Genomic DNA, 17,021 nt, shown 5'->3' on the forward strand with positions numbered 1-17,021 from the left:
GACCATTCAGTGATCTGGACGAATGAATATCTTATCTGCAACTATTCTTGGTCTTAAAGAGTGTGCTTTCTCTGAGTAAGTAATCACAGAGGATATGAGATCTCGTTGTGCATGTATGTCTTATAGAAGTTGAAGGTATAATTTCATTTAAGCTTTGCTTTTGTATCCTTAGATGCTCTTTATTTAAGGTTGAGAGTACATATGTCAAAAAGGAATTGCACATTTAGTACCCTCAAACATGACCTTAAAGCTTTAAACTAAGGTACTAATATTATCCCACATGGGTTAAAATGGCCCAGAAATGTTCCTTAAGGTTCAGTCTTTCCACATTGTTTTTCTGGAAGTATACCAGCACCGACAACACTCTTTTCTTATTGCATAACTTCATGTAGGTGTTTGCCTCAATTTTTTGTTTTCGACGTCTCTCTAATAACTGTCAGGCTTGCGGGGTGTTCACAGGATGCATTCTTGTGTTAAAGAACATTATGATAAGCTGCATCTGAACAGAACAGAAATGTTGAAATGTTTTTATCCTCTTAAGGCCACACGTACAGAACAAGTTACAGCGTATAAACACATGACGTGCAGGGTTGTTTATTTAGAAACTAAGCAGGTCTTAAGATACATTTTAAAAAATCTGAACTTCTTTTAACTTAAAGGGATAGTTCACCCACAAATGAATGTTAGCTTTTATTTTGCTCACCCTGAGGCCAGATGTAAGTGACGTTTTCCTTCAGTTGAATAGTAAAGAAGATTTTTGGGTGAAACAGTCAGAAAAACTTACAGGCAAGACCAAATTAAAACCCATGGTTCCTAACGATACATTGAGAGCTTATGAAGCAAAACAGTCAGTCTGTGCAAGAAAATGAACATTATTTACAACATTATTACCTTAATGTTTACTACAACATTATTACCTACAACATCCACAGCCTGGATAAATAGTCACCTACATCTTGGATGGCCTGAGTGTGAGTAAATTAACAGCAAATGTTCATTTTGGGTGAACTATGCCAAGAGCATTTTTAGAATACTTTGTCATACTCAAGATGCTGCTAAGACACAAGACATATAGTATGTTGATCAATGAAAACTTCCCAAAAGTTGTTCCATTTCAGAAATTTGCTGTGTTCTCACTTGATTTCAAATTGAAATATATGTGCAGATGTGCATTCCTACTAGATCTGCACAATTAATCGTTTAAAGACCGAGATCTCGATCGTGACCAGTGCAATCTTATTCATGAATGACAACAAATCAGCTATGTCTGTTACGACTATTTCACATTGCGCGTGTCAGTGGAGCGTGAGAAGCACATTTTGTTAAAAAGTTTATAGTTTGGGTATAAACACATTAACTACAGCAGCGATCAAAATGAAAGCATCTGAACACTTGTGCGTAATTTAGGTGGCGACAACTCCCCGTTCAAAAAAGTATTTGTCATTGAATTCATTTAGGAGACTGTGAATTGAGAAAAAGGTATTTATGAATTGAGATAATGACTCCTTGAACATTTTTTTGTTCAAATTAATATATTTTTTAAAGACTTAAGCAATGAACATTTTGTCAGAGCCACTAGTCAATTATTTTGTTTAGTTTTCTAATCTGTTTTTCTTCAGAATCGTGAGAGAATCATCAAATTTCAATTTATACATTAAAAAAAAACATGATTCTCAATTTATCCAGAATTGTGCAGCTATGATTCCTACCTGCCAAACATTTTTGTAGTGTCTAAGCACCCACAGTTCCATTGGTGATAAACATAGAAAATGGTTAAAAACTGTTTTTAGGTAGTTTTGACTCTCCCAGACTACCTTGCAGAAAGTATGTGCTATTTTTACAGCAATATGACGTGTGCAGGATTAAGTATCACAGTAGTAAGTCCCTGTAGTACCTGTTTAATGTGTAGTTCAGGGAGAAGAGCAAGCACCGGTTCTGTACTCATGCCTCTGGACTAATGAAGGCCGATGGGGGCCGGTTTGATTGGGCACCGTGTGCGGTCTCCCGGTGGCCTATTAAAATGACCACGCTCAACTGTGCAAGAAGCTCTCTCGCGATCTGTCTTGACTGCCGATCAGTCTCATTTGCCCATTTCTTTCCCTCTTTCAAGCTGCCTTCAGTCAGCCTCATAAATTCACAGCGCTATTGCCGTTAATTGTGGTACACTGAATAAATGTTTCCAGAGCTAAATTGGGTGTAGTTAAGTACTTCGTTCACAGTGAGCGTGATATAAAATACCCTGCCAGCCGCCCCAGTAGACAGCTGATAGACTGCGAGGACTGCAGTAGTAGAGATGCCATAGTGTATAACTGCCATTTACTTCTTTATGTGAGGCATTACCTTAAAATATTGACTTATAATTATTGTCTCTCTAGACAGAGAAAGGGAGTGCTCTCCACGAAGCGGCCCTCTTTGGAAAGATGGATGTAGTTCAGCTACTGCTTGACTCAGGTATGTCTTTCAGAAGTGCATGTGTGTGTGGGGTTATGATGAGGATGGTGCATGGCCGTGGTTTGTTTAAACTACTTGTGACCTGTGACCTAACAGCTTCCCTGTCAGTTCCAGCTGTGGAACAGGAAGTGGAGATTGGGGAGCTTCCTGTCATAGGGAAAGGGCGGTGTGATTGTTCTGCCATGGGTTTATTGTTATGGAAAGTTTTATCCCGGGAAAAATGTTTATTTTTGTGTTTTTTCATGTTATTGTTTTTTTTAAGTTTCAAATTAGTAGTTTTATTTTTTATGCATTTTTTGTTTGTATTAATAAATAAAATATTATAGAACAAAGTGGAATATTAATTCAGAACATTCAATATTGTTTTTTATCTATAATTTTCAGTATTTTTATTTTTGCACATTTAAAGTCATTGTTCGGTTTTATTCTCTTTGTTTTTAACAATAAATCTAAATAAATTTGAAATGTTCAGAAAAGGTGTTTTTTTGTCATTGTAGGCAGATGTAATGGTTGGTTTTGTGGGGTTGCATGATCAGAAATAAAATATTATAAACATACATTAATATATATTATAAATGTAAAGGTAAATAATATACTGTAGTTATTATACAAAATATACAACATGCAAATTAAAAACATGTCTTATTAAAGCTAATCTGAAAATGAATATCAAAAACTCTTTTCCTCAGGGATTGATGCCAGCATCAGAGATTGCCAAGGAAGAACTGTTCTAGACATTCTAAGAGAACATCCGTCTCAGAAATCACAACAAATGGCTTCTCTCATACAAGGTAAAGTATTTCCCAGACACACACACATTTAAACTTTTTTTAAAGTAAATAAAGCCTTTGAAACACACAAAAGCACACTCACACACACGTGCACAACCAGATGAGGGAGCGTGTTCTCGGTGGAAATCGGAAGAATGATGCTTGCAGTTTGATCAAATTTGTTTCAGGAAGTTTGTGTAAGATTGTGAACAATGGTTGCTCAGTGTGTATGAGAAATCCATGTTCCCTCACATTTCTAAAAAGCTACGAATACTTAGAATACCTTCTTGATGAGGTTAACGTGGGATTTCGGGATTATTACATGTTTATTACATTGTTATACACATATTATAACAACATTGGGATTATAACATCTAGATGATTCTAAAGTTTGTTAGTCTTCCTTCATGTACTGATTGAAGTAAACTCATTCTTTCCAGTAGAGTTGATCACACAGCACAGAAGACGTTGGGTGTTTGAATCCACTGTTCCATCTTTGCTTTCAGAAACACACCCTCATAAAAGAATATGGTGTGGTTATCTGGTTTTGGAATTAAATTCAGTTTAGCTCTCTTGTTGTTTCCATCCACTTTATGCCCAGGGTTATAGATTTCTGTGGGTTGTGAAATGCAGTCTTGAGAGTTGAGGTACTGCTCGAAAATGTCTCTTTTTGACACATGTGAAGTCTAAATCACCCGTCATCTTACATGACTGAGGCAACATTACAGTTCTCTTCCCTGCTTCTGTGTGGTCAATGAGCCAGAATCCCCAGCGTGAAAGGCATTTCAAACTCAAGCTTGCTGTGGTTTTATAATCTACAGTCTTTGACGGGACTCAGAAACTATTGTTTACAAGTTTACCATGTGGCTTGTGCAGCCTATAGCTGTTTAGAGCTACAGTTACAGACGCCACATCTTGGTTTTCACCATTTTAAAGTGCTTTTCTTTAACCCTGTGTAAAACCTGACTTATGAAATAATGCTCAGAAAAAAAAAAAAAAAAAATATATATATATATATACTTAAATTGAACAGTAAAAACAACAACAAAGTTTGCATATGTGTTTTCGGTAACACTTTAGTATAGGGTCCAATTCACACTAATAACTAGTTGCTTATTAGCATGTCTATTATTAACATATTAGCTGTTTATTAGTGCTTATAAAGTACATATAATGCATGACATCCATAATCCTACCCAATACCCTAAACTTAACAACTACCTTATAAACTATTAATAAGCAGCAAATAAGGAGTTAATTCAGGCAAAAGTCATAGTTAATGGTTAGTTAATAGTGAGAATTGGACCCTAAAATAAAGTGTGACCGCGCTTTTTTGTTGACCATCATATTGGATACATCTTCCTTTTTTATGGCCCGTTTAGTATATAATAGGAAAACATGGAGCTTACACTCAAAAAAAAAAAAAAAATATAGCCTCAGTTTTATTCTAAACTATGAGAAAAAAAAGCAGTTTGGTGCAATTGTCTCACCTGGGTCCTCTCTGATGCTCCTCGCACTCACTCTGAGCCAGGCTCGAACCCGGGTCTTCAGCATGGGAGGTGGACGCACTAACAAGGAGGCTAAATGGCTACAGCCACCGGCGTCTGTCGTTTACCTGCACAGCACTACTCGCTGGCCTCCGTTACACAATATAGCAGACTACTTACATAAATGTATATAAAGATTAATAATTATCAGTTGTGACTATGTCAGTAAACACTATATATCCCAATAATATGCCTTCATAAAATGATACTTGTAATGCAGTGCAACACACTGATGATTAAGAAATGTACGAACAAATACTCCTCAAAGGCCTGATGTATCATATTTCATACTCACATTTTAACATGATTGTTTGGGCACACTTTATTTTAAGGTCCAGTTCTCGCCATTAACAAACCTTTAACTCCTAATTTGCTGTTTATTAATAGTTAGTAAGCTAGTTGTTAAATTTTAAGGTCCAGTTCTCGCCATTTACAAACCTTTAACTCCTAATTTGCTGTTTATTAATAGCTAGTAAGATAGTTGTTAAATTGAGGTATTGGGTAGGATTATGAATGTAGAATATGGTCATGCAGAGTATGTGCTTTATAAGTACTAATAAACAGGCAATATGTTAATAATAGACATGCTAAAAGCTACTAGTTTATAGTGATAATTTGTCCCTATACTAAAGTGTTACCGATTTTTCTAAAAAAAACTATGTATGCATAACCAAATAATCAGGCAAGTGTCTTTCTTGAAATATTACAAACAGCATAAAAGTTATTCTGATGTTTAAGATTTGTGTACCACAATCTGAAGAAGACATTTTTCGAATGCTGCAAAATGCCTTTTACTTGCTGAAAAAGTATAAACGATTAATCGGATGTCAAGAGGCATGTAATAAATGTTTTTTCATCAAATTTTGATCTGAAGATAAGAAATTAGTGGTCTTAGAAATTTGCTGTAGTTCTGTAAATTAATTGATCTCTATCTTTCTAGATTATATGATGTCGGATTGTGACGAAGGGAATTTTCATGAAGATTTTGCCCGTCAGCGTCCAATACCGACACCACGCACATCAATACCCTCACCTGTGCCCTCTCCATCTCTACGGCATAAAAGTATGTATGTGGGATATATTTGTATGAAAACAAGTTTTTAATGCAATAAAATAAAATCATCACAGAATTATTGCATTTAATAAATATAAATGATATTTTAACACCTAAATGCAATTGTTCAGTTAAAAAAGCAAGCATGCTCGTACTCTCAAAGAGAATGACTGCTGCCATGTGTTTGTTTGATGTATTTTAGTGTGCAGTGTGACACCTAGTGGTCAAGGGATAGTATTACAGCGCTTTGTCTGCTGCTTTGTCTTACTCTGGCAAAGGTTTTACTGTTTAATCCAGTGTTTGCACACATAAATCACTTAATCCATTCATCATCATATTCTTAATTTTAAAATAAATAGCATTTTGCTAAGTTTTTATTTCATAAAAGGGAAACAAACGGACATAAAATACTATCAGTGCATGTTCATTATAAAGAAAGTGCAGTCAGCAGCGCTCCCAGTGGTCAGATGTTGCAGTGCAGCCCATTCCCATGTGCTCCCTTTGTGCTGGTGCGTCTTTCGTTCCAGCTGGGCCAGCATTTTGGTAATGATCACAGGTGAATCTGAGAGTCTGCCAGCCACAAAATGACTGTTAGTAAGCATACTAAGCCCATGCCAGAAAACAAGCATTTGTCCCAGATTAAATACTGAAAAATAGACAAAAGAGTATAATAATAAATAAGATGAATGCTACGTAATATGCATTTATTTAAAAGCTCTTAATAGAGAATTTTGATGTGCTTTTGGTATAGTGATATAGTCTGTAGTTACATAAAACTTCAGTTTTAATATTGTTGTGTTAGTTTAACTTGCATAATTGCACGGGGATATATATATAGGGAGAGAGAGAGAGAGAGAGAGGGAGAGAGAGAGAGAGAGAGAGAGAGAGAGAGAGAAATAGTGAAAATGTTTTATCAAAATATAAAAATGTATCGTTTAAATTTAGTACTTTAGATAAAAATATATAGAATAAGACTAAATGAAGATCATCACATGACACAGATTCAAGTCTTTCATACTGCGGCAGACTGTCCATTAATAAGAAAGATTTTTTTTCTATGTTTTACCATAAACTCATTATTCTTTCATTTAAATTCATAGTTTGCTCTCTCTCTCTCTCTCTCTCTCTCTCTCTCTCTCTCTCTCTCTCTCTCCCTTTGTAGATGACGCAGTAACGGGGGAGTTGTCCAAGTTGCTGAATGAAATAAAGATCTGCCGTGATAAGGATTGCTCCTTTGAGGAGCTGTGTCAGACCATCTCTTCTCACTCTCAGTCCATGGAGAGCTTCGGCAGTGGGCGGCTGTCTGACGAGGAACGAAACGGCACACTCACTCGAATAAACAAGGTGTGCATTAAGAAGCAAATACAGTACACCAAATGTTTGCTTTTTTGCTGATTTTGAACCGTTTTTATGCCGTTAAAGCAATGTTTTTTCAGATTATGCCCCACAAAGGTTTGTTCTCCAAGAATATAAAATGAATGACATCAGACCATTGGTATCAAGAGGTTTCTAATGAGCTTTGAATAATTATGAGTATTTCACTGTTGATGCACCGTGGCCAGCAGAGGGCAGAAGTAAACACTGGTATCCCTTCAATTTATATAATCTCACAAATACATATTTATAGCACTAAAACAGCCTCCGATTTAATCACTTACGTTATTTGACACAGACAGAATCACATTTTTGATCACATTTCTGGCTTAGGGAGTGACTTTAACCTTATGTAATGGATAGAAGGCGTTAGAAGAGTGTGTGACGGAGTGGACGTTTGCTAAAGGTGTCATGGTTTAGCTGTCACAGTGACCACTGTATAACGGTTTACTCTCCTGCGTTTGTCTGATCAATACAATTAAATGTGGAGTCGGGTCAATCAATCAAAGTCTGCAGAGCCCAGATAAACAAGCAAAGACACGCATGCACACAAACACTCTTCTGAGCCGTCCGGTCGATTCCAGTCACGTGTGTAAAAACAAAACAAAAAAAACTAAGACTTGACTGAAGGGGTTGGAGTTGTTTGCAAAGTCTATGAAAGGGTTCTGGGAACAATTACCTGCTAGACATTATGCCTGCCGTTCACAAAACAGTTATTTTAATTAACTAATTAATAATGACATATTTTTTGCAGATGTCTGAGAAATTGTTTAGATATTTTCCATTATATTTGCAGCAAACAATCATTGTTTTACATAATCGTTTCATAATTAAAATATGAAATGTTTTTGTATGTGTTATTCGTATATGGTCATACTGTATGTTTTTTGTGGCTCAACACTAGGAATGTGTTTCTACATGGAGTTCTGGAGCTACAAAAGATAAATAGCTCAAATGTTCAGCAAAAGAATCAGACAGAACGAGTCATTGAGAGTCAGACTATTATTGGCACATATTTAAACCATGAATCAGGTTGCAATTCCTCTAAAAAAGTCACAGAAACACTGTCCAAAAGGCACAGACAAGCAAAGCAAGTGTTCATGTTGGAATGTAGAGTGAAACAGAGACTTTTGAAAAGTCAAAAGTTAAAATAAGTTCACTCTTTTACAGCACAGTTCCTCTGAACTTAAATAAGGAACATCAAGAACTTAGCCAGTTCTCTGTTGACATCTAATAAAAAAAAAAGATATGCATCAAGTGTTATGGTTGCTATGCTCAAAAAAAAAAAAAAAAGGGGAGGTCGTGGCCTAATGGTTAGAGGGTTGGACTCCCAATCGAAGGGTTGTGAGTTCTAGTCTCGGGCCGGACGGAATTGTGGGTGAGGTGAGGTGAGTGCATGAACAGCTCTCTCTCCACCTTCAATACCACGACTTAGGTGCCCTTGAGCAAGGCATCGAACCCCCAACTGCTCCCCAGGCGCCGCAGCATAAATGGCTGCCCACTGCTCTGGGTGTGTGCTCACTGTGTGTGTGTGTTCACTGCTCTGTGTGTGTGCATTTCGGATGGGTTAAATGCAGAGCACGAATTCTGAGTTTGGGTCACCATACTTGGCTGAATGTCACTTTCACTTTTAACTTTCACTCATCTTGGAGGCTTGCTTTAAAGCAAAATGGTGATTGGTCACTAAAACGTTAGGTTTTCTCGTATTTGTTTTTGTTTTTTTGTTGGAGTTGTCAGTTTCCTCTTCCTCATACAGTCTGTGACTTATCTTAAGCTTGTGTTATGATGGCGTGAACTGAGATCTGTATCTGTACTAGTCTGTGTGTACTACTCTCGTGACTGTATGTAACTGTGTATCTCTCTCCACCTGGTTGTAGCGGCCCACTCCCCCGTTGCCCCCAGCGATGGAAGAGGAGGAAAAGAGCTGTGGTCCATCAGGCCTGTGGGAGGCGCTCACTCCCTGCAACGGCTGCAGAAACCTGGGCTTTTCTCAGGTACACACACACTCACACTTCCCATCCTTATAATGCAGCTTTAGACCCCTTAGTGGGTAAAGAATTTGTAAATATTTTACATATTTTAACATAAAAATAAATAAATAAAGAATATTAATACAGAAACCAGTCAATTAATATATAAAATGTATTTATTTATTTCTAATATTTCATATTAAAATCATTTCATATTTTATTTATTTTTAATAGTTTATTTAGAAATATAGTGATTGTTTATTTCTGTTTTTATATTTGTATACTTTGTGATTTTTTCCAAAAAAAAAGTCTGCATTTGATGTAATTTTTTTATTTTATATGCATAAAGTACACAAAATAGCCAGTAAATATAATAATATTTATGCTAAATAATATAATTCCGATATTATTATGTATTATAATATAAGAATATATATTTCAAGTAATATATTAAAGTTATAATAGTATAATATATTGTAATATAAAAATATAAATACATATATTTTCAAGTAGTAAATATGAAAAAGTTCTATATGAATAGATTTTTATATTTTGTATTTTTTTATATATAGTTTGTATATTTATACACATTCATGTGTGTGTGTGTGTGTGTGTGTGTATTAGGGCTGGACAATATATGGAACAATATGATCACGCAATCATCTTCAAACATGAACTCGATATAGCGTAGCATCAGGTGATAGGGATTTACCACTAATCACGGAACCGGCTTTACTGACGAGATGCACATGATCATATTGTTCGATATATTGTCCAGTCCTAGTGCCGGTACTAGCAAGCTATACATAATAAAGTGGCCAGTGAGTATATGTGTCTATATATAGACACACACACACACACACAAACACACACTCACTGGCCACTTTATTAGGTATAGCTTGCTAAAACTGGGTTGGACCCGACCCAAACGTTTGCCTTCAGAAATGCCTTAATTCTTCGTGGCATAGATTCAACAAGGTGTTGGAATCATTCCTCAGATATTTTGGTCCATGCTGACATGATAACTTCATGCAGTTGAAGCAGATTTGTCAGTTGCACATCTATGATGCAAATCTCTCTTTTTCGGGCCATTCTCTGTAAACTCTAGAGATGGTTATGTGTGAAAATCCCAGTAGATCAGCAGTTTCTGAAATACTCAGAGCAACCCGTCTGGCACCAACAACCATTCCACGTCCAAAGTCACTTAAACCCCCTCTTCTCCATTCTGATGCTCAGTATAAGCTTTTTAACTTCACAGACAAATGCAAGAAAAAACAGGTACGTTCGTTGTAGTATCATGTTGCTATGGAAGCTTTAGCCAACCAACAGTGAAGGTCTTCAAAGACTTCCTGGGCATTAAAAAAAAAAAAAAACTATCTTTTTATCTTTCATTCTGATTGAGGATGAAAAGATGGATAAGGAAATATTAATGGTTTTATTTAAGGTTTGGCTTTCATAATGCCAGGATGAGCAAGAGGGATTCCCGTCCCTCAGACAGGAAGTCTAGTTATCCCACAGGAAGTGTAATCATGTCACACGCTGGTCCGCCCACCTGTGCCATGTGAGGAGACCTCCCGCTACCATGGAAACAGGCATAGGCTCCAGCTTCAGGAAGAGTTGGGGTTCCTTGGACTGCGAGTCATACCTCTGCACCCACAAACCAATCCTGAACTCGGTCACTGGCTCTCCTCCACAGGGAGAGAGATGCATGCGGATTCCGAGGGGTTCTCGTAGTTGCTAGGAGACACAGAATTCATAAAGTGCAAGGCGTGGGATATCCACCCACTTCCCAATTGACAGATCTGAGTCTTCATCAAAACAGGTGCGTCACAGCACTGCGCAATAACATCCAGAGAAAACATCCAGAGATGGAGAGAGAGACTGGCTGTCGTCCTCTGCTTTCTCATTCAAGCTGTTCTCCAGCATTCCTCTGGCTCCCTTTTTTATTTTTCTATCCATTCAAGTTTTCACCATTCGTCTTTTCCTGTTATGTCATCTATTTGCGAATGTAAAATTGAGGCCTGTGTTTGTTGTTTTATCGGTTTGTACTGTTTTTTTTCTTCCTCTATTCCCAATGCTGCAGTCAGCAAATATGCTTTTAATGTTTATTCCGAAAACATATTGTGATTCCAGATCAGAGTAAGCGCTCCCATCAGTAGCAGCATCTGCTTTGCAGTGGTTTTCTCTGCAGATTAAATGACTGTTTACAAACAAACACTCTGCGGTGACACTTCTGGATTGTTCTGGCAAACCGGAAAAGTGTTTTAGATTAGGACTACAATATAATTGAATTGTAAATGACTGAAAATGCTTCACAATACAATATATACAACTATATGTGCTTTTAGGGGATGAAATTAACCTTTTCAATCACCAGTCAATTTGGCTACTAAATTATATATATAAACTTTAAATTTAAAATTAAAACAATTAAAAATGGCAGTAGGTGGCAGTAAGTCACTGTTAAAGGTGTCATATGATGTTGCTAAAAAATAACGTTATTTTGTGTATTTGGTTTAATGCAATGTGTTTATGCGGTTTTAGAAATTTAAAATAGGTTTTAAAAGTTGAAATTTTTTTGCATCCATTCGGGACATAATTACTGATTATAATGACTTCTACTGTCTTTCTATGCATTGCATTGTGTATCGCGCTGCGTAAACATTAAACCATGTCTGCATTTGTGATGGAGAAATGACAAACAACAAGCTCTTCTCTGCCCCAAACTCACATTTGAATCATCAGTGGCAAATTCTTCAAATATGTAAACATAGAGACGGTGAGTTAGAAGCGCCAGACTGTGAGTCAGAAACGCCAGACTGTCCTTGCAAAGTTGGAGTTGCCCCACTTTGTAAAAACAGCCTTTGTGCAAAGAGCCATTTTAGGCTACTGGTTCAGGAAACAGTCCACGTCCTCCATAAAACGCGCTGCACACATCTGAATATTTCATTTGACCTGTTCTGAAACAGTGTTGTAAATACAACTTAACCACTGATTTCTAGTTGTGCCCTCTTCTAGGAAGTCCAAACAAAGTAGTTTCACTTTCACAACGAAACACTTAGCAACTCCATGACATGGCGGTGGCAGCAACAGCTTTCTTTGCATGAACATTTTGGCGGCGTTATGCACATAGTGCCCACTTCCCACATAGTGACACAGACATGTGGGGGCGTGTTTAAATGAAGCCTTTTAGGTAGGCATGGTTGACTGTTAACTTTTATAAAGAATATCTCTCTGGATTTTAGACTTTAGTTTTGCAAATTGGCTAGTGATTTGACAACATGTTAATTTCAAACCCTGGTGCTATGGCAATGTTGACTGTTTAGGCATAGATTTGACTAAAACAATAATGCAATACTAATTAAGCTATAGCATTCATTCTAAATGTAGTTAGTAACTTTAACAGCCAATAGTTTAGTTTGATCAAGTCTGATTACTGAATTGGTGAGCAAAATAACCTTTTAAAAACAAAAAATGTTATCGGTCACAAACTTTCGAAACAGTAATGCATATAAAATGCTATAAAAACAGCACAATATAACCATAGCACGGCCATCTCTATTCGAAGGGATCTGGAATTCCAGTTGCTTGTTATCCTGATCATTTAATCTATCATTGTCCTCGGTTTGCATAAAACATCTCTATTACGCCTAAATTACTGCATTTCATTGCTTTAACAGGAGTAATTTCATTCTTCAGTCTTGTCTTGTCCAGCTCAATGATTTTGTGCTCTTGCAAAAGCCACTAATTACTGTCTGGCTAATTAAGAGCTCTGGGAAGTGAAGTTTTTCATATGTGTTGTCCATTTTAATTGAACAGAATGGCTTTATGTGTCAGTAAACTTATGTCCCTGGCTCTCACTGACTGCCCAGTGTGATTTAGGAGCCGAGCCGCCGCTCACTGTTTCATAGATCACTCTAAAACAGCGCTGGATAAGAATCCTAAATGTCTGCTTGTATTTTATGAGCCGTTTAGAGCCAAATGCAGGAGATGGATCGAGGACGGGTTATATTGCATATAAATTTACAGCCTTCATAAAGCTGGATTCAACACAAACGCCTTATTAACGGATGAGTTATACAAATAAGTTGTTGTGAGAGGGATTCGAGTAATAAAAGTTCTTTACCACCAAATGAATGCTTTTGTTTGTGAGCTGAGCTCTTGAAACCAATTTAGTGTGTGGCATTAAAATTGTATGAACGACCACATTACTTCTGCTGTTCTTGGTGAGCCTTGATGTCGTCTCTGAATCTCCATTGTTGTTTAGAGCTTGGATTACTCACACGGGCACTGGGATAATATAAAGAAAAAGCCATGACTGTAGTTATTCCAAAGCAGCGGGCTCCCTCAAGTGATTGCATTAAATGTTTCCTCCGTCATATTTGTTTTAATCTTCATCCTCCTCCTCCTGCTCTCCCACAGTGTGGCATAATCTCTTTTGTATATCCGTGACTCATGTTTAAAATCTCAGAACCCCAGCGGTGGCTTCATCTACCGAGAAGGTTTCCGCGCTTCCTCCTAGGTGCTGAGAGATAATTAGGGCAGCTAATGAATGTTAACTTCTCGCAGCCTGTGCAGGCTTGTGCGTGATAAGATGATGACGGCTTGTCCTGCATAAGAAAGTTCTGATGAGGACTCAAAGCTCAGAATTCCCTCGGTCTCCCTACTGGCCCTTTGTGACTGTGTTTGGTTAACTAGCTGAGTTTCTCCTAACTGTCTGGCTTTTTTAAATGATCTGTCACTCTGTCCTCACACTCATGTCCTATTAGATTACTTTTAAAAGTCAGTGCAAGTTTGTTTGTTTTGTTTTAGAAACACAGAATGAAACTATTGATGCCTCATCCGCAATATAAATTTATGTACCTAAGTCTCATTGGCTGTTTTTAATCCCTTCGATTATGTCTTGCCTCGATTTCCTGTTTCAGAAGGAAATGTGATAAAACTGTGATACTCAAGCGGTTTAATTGTGTCTACTAGAAAGCCCAAGCTTTTTTAACTAGAACTTTGTCTCCTGAAAAACAAAAACATAAGGAACAAAATATTGATTGGTCTTGCTATATTGATGGGTCTTGTGACAAATACACTGGCTAATATATAATGCAGTAACACAATAGTCACAAATATACTGGGGGATTTTCTTCAGATTTACTTCTTAATGTGAAATGCTAAAAGGCAGTAAAATGTTAATTTTGGATCCTAGTTGTAAGCATCGATGACTAAACAATCCTTCAAAACCAGTAGTCCTCTTTGACCTGCAGATGCACCCTTCTGTTTTATCTCATCCCTATGGATTGAGCTGGTGTACTGAGGGAAAGCGTATCAGAGTTCATAGTTAAATCGGGAGCAGGTGCTAAATGTGTAAAGGTGTTTAATAGGAAAAGGGAATACCAGTAGTCAGGCATTTTTATGAAAGTCATAAGGGATTTCCATGTCTGTTTGCTAATTTTCTCTTTTATTGACACTGTAATTTGTCAGGCAGAAGGAGATTCTTTTGGCTGGAAGTCTTTTAGCGTGAAAATGGCTGTCTCAAACAGGCTACTTTATCTTACTGAATTTATTTCTTTGTAGTTCTTTCGTTTTCCCCGCTTATTGTTTGTTCGGTTCATAATGAAGCCTTGCTGTGAGGCGTATTGCAACAAAATTGTGTAAGCCAGAGGCTCGTCTGTATCAGTGAACTTTTCTGACTTCCTTCCCCCTGCCGGTATCATCTCTGCATGCAAAGCCCTCCTCTAAAGCACATGACCAAACTTATCTTCCCTCTCTCGCTTTATATCAATCCCTCTATCTGTTCAGAGAAGGTCTCTGAGGGCCTTTTATGCTGTGGGGTCCTCCTCCAAAATATGCAGAGCTCAGATTAGAACAGCACAGGAAATGGCAGTGGCCATTCAGATCAGATACTGTATCAACTGAGAAACAGCAGTGACAGAACTCCGGGTAAATGTGAAGAAAACCAAAGGGAATAAAGTGAAAAGAGCTGATTAAAGAAGAAAAGGAGTAAGGGAGGAAGACAAGAGTTAAGCCGACTGTAAAGGCTGTCAGGCCCCAGTCACATGTGCGGCTGAAGATTGCAGACGTGACTGAGGGCCGTCCCGGCAGATTTCCTATTTGGATCCGAGTGCAGCAACTGCAGCCCTGCATCAGGACGCTAATTACTGACCTGAACCGCTTCTGTTTGTTTTGCAGTCTTCCTTTTCAGAGTAAAAAAAAAAAAGAAGTTCCTGTCTCTGCTGTCAGAGAGAGGCAGAGAGAGAGAACAAGAGTTGTAGTGTCCTCGGACAGTCGGGCGCAGCGGGGTCATTTTGTTAATACGCAGAAGGATTGACATTTTTTACAGTTACTGTGAAGAAAAACGGCTCCGCATGAGACAAACAGGTACTAATCTATTTTACTGTAAGTGTGAAGTCTATGCTTTGTGTGTATACGAGCTTAATTATAACATTGTCTGTAGAAGAGGCCTAAATCTGACAAAAAATTTAAATTATTGTTTTTAAATGATTATGGACATAATTATAAAACTGTATATGTGATTATAATTGTATTATATATTTTATTTTATTAAGATTATTGTATTGCAATCGTAATTATCGGCTTTCTTGTTATTTATTAATTATTACATTTTTCCAATTCTAAATTTTTTCGTCGTCATATTATTTCACCAGCAGTATAACCGGAGAATCGTCATCCATAACTTTGCTGTAGTTTTTTTCTCATTCTGTGTGGCCAGTGTGTAGTTTCCTGTGTAAGCGTGTGCATGCTAGCGTACAACGCAGGAAACCACGGATTCAAAGGCCGTCCATTTCCCCTCCTTCCTGCTCTCTAAGTATTTTCCTCAGCGTATGCCCAGCTCCTCTCTCCTGCCTCACCATTCTATTAAAACCGACACATAAAGTCCAAACGTAAGTTCTTGTGAATGCAGCTTTGATCTCTATCTCTGTTTCTCTCTTTCTTACCTCTCTAATATTCTGTCTGTTGATTTCTCTCGGGAATGCTTCTGTTCTTCCTGACGAGCTTCGTTCAGTGTGTCTTCACAAATTAAGGGAGAGGGGAAAACCATCATTAGAGGAGTTTGTAGAATAGGAGAAATGCGCAGATAGTTTACATGGAAAGGGGCAATTGAAGATGAGATGAAGATCTGAAGGCACATTCCTAACCCTAAGTTTTAAACTTAAGCATGTAACTTCTCGCTTGTGGGTGGACTTTTTGACTTTGGCCTGTAATCAACCACCTACTGTAGCAACCATCCAGGAGACCGTAACATTGGGGAAGTGACCTTTCCAAGCGCCACTCAAATTTCTTCCAGAAAAACATACAAAAAAACTTGTTGTAAAACTGTAACCACCAAGAACAACCTGGCAACCACCCATAAAAATGAATTCTGCATAGGCAAACACTACTCGTAATAATCTAGCAATGCCCTAGTAACCACTTAGCAACAACTTTGTAAACACAATGAAGACATTTAACACAACAACCACAACAAACAGCCTGTCTAGCAATGCCCTAGCAACTACCCACAACAATCGAACATCATGGAGACAACCTTTGCATAAGCAAGCACCACATGCAATCAACTCCTAACAACACTGTAGTGATCATCCTGAAATTGCAAAATCCGGTTGATAATTTTGCCTCAGGCAATCAACCAGAACACCCTGGCATTATGGAGATGACTTTTGCGCAGGCACGTAACACTCACAGACATCTAGCAACATGCAAGTAACTCCAGTAAACACCTTACCAGTGCACTCTGTAATAATATACAAAACTACACAATCATCGGGAAGAAGGAGGCAGGAACCGGCAGACAATCAAAACAGACTTTAATAATAAAATAAAGACAAAACAGCGGGACAGC

The 17,021-nt window shown here is 37.6% G+C and overlaps 1 protein-coding gene across 5 annotated transcripts in view; it reads left to right on the forward strand.

Moving 5' to 3' along the window:
* LOC127956450 (ankyrin repeat and sterile alpha motif domain-containing protein 1B) overlaps positions 1 to 17,021 on the forward strand; it is a 163,282-nt gene that overhangs the window by 52,148 nt on the left and 94,113 nt on the right. For 4 of the 5 annotated variants that reach the window (XM_052554344.1, XM_052554346.1, XM_052554347.1 and 1 more), the window contains exons 5-9: positions 2,376 to 2,451; positions 3,141 to 3,242; positions 5,709 to 5,831; positions 6,985 to 7,166; positions 9,074 to 9,190. In XM_052554344.1, the coding sequence (XP_052410304.1) occupies positions 2,376 to 2,451; positions 3,141 to 3,242; positions 5,709 to 5,831; positions 6,985 to 7,166; positions 9,074 to 9,190 (600 nt within the window). Of the gene's footprint in view, positions 1 to 2,375; positions 2,452 to 3,140; positions 3,243 to 5,708; positions 5,832 to 6,984; positions 7,167 to 9,073; positions 9,191 to 14,988; positions 15,539 to 17,021 lie in introns of those variants that run through there. The other variant, XM_052554349.1, reaches the window with a different exon arrangement.

This window comes from Carassius gibelio, chromosome B4 (assembly GCF_023724105.1).
Source record: "Carassius gibelio isolate Cgi1373 ecotype wild population from Czech Republic chromosome B4, carGib1.2-hapl.c, whole genome shotgun sequence".
In the NCBI taxonomy this organism is placed as follows: domain Eukaryota; kingdom Metazoa; phylum Chordata; class Actinopteri; order Cypriniformes; family Cyprinidae; genus Carassius; species Carassius gibelio.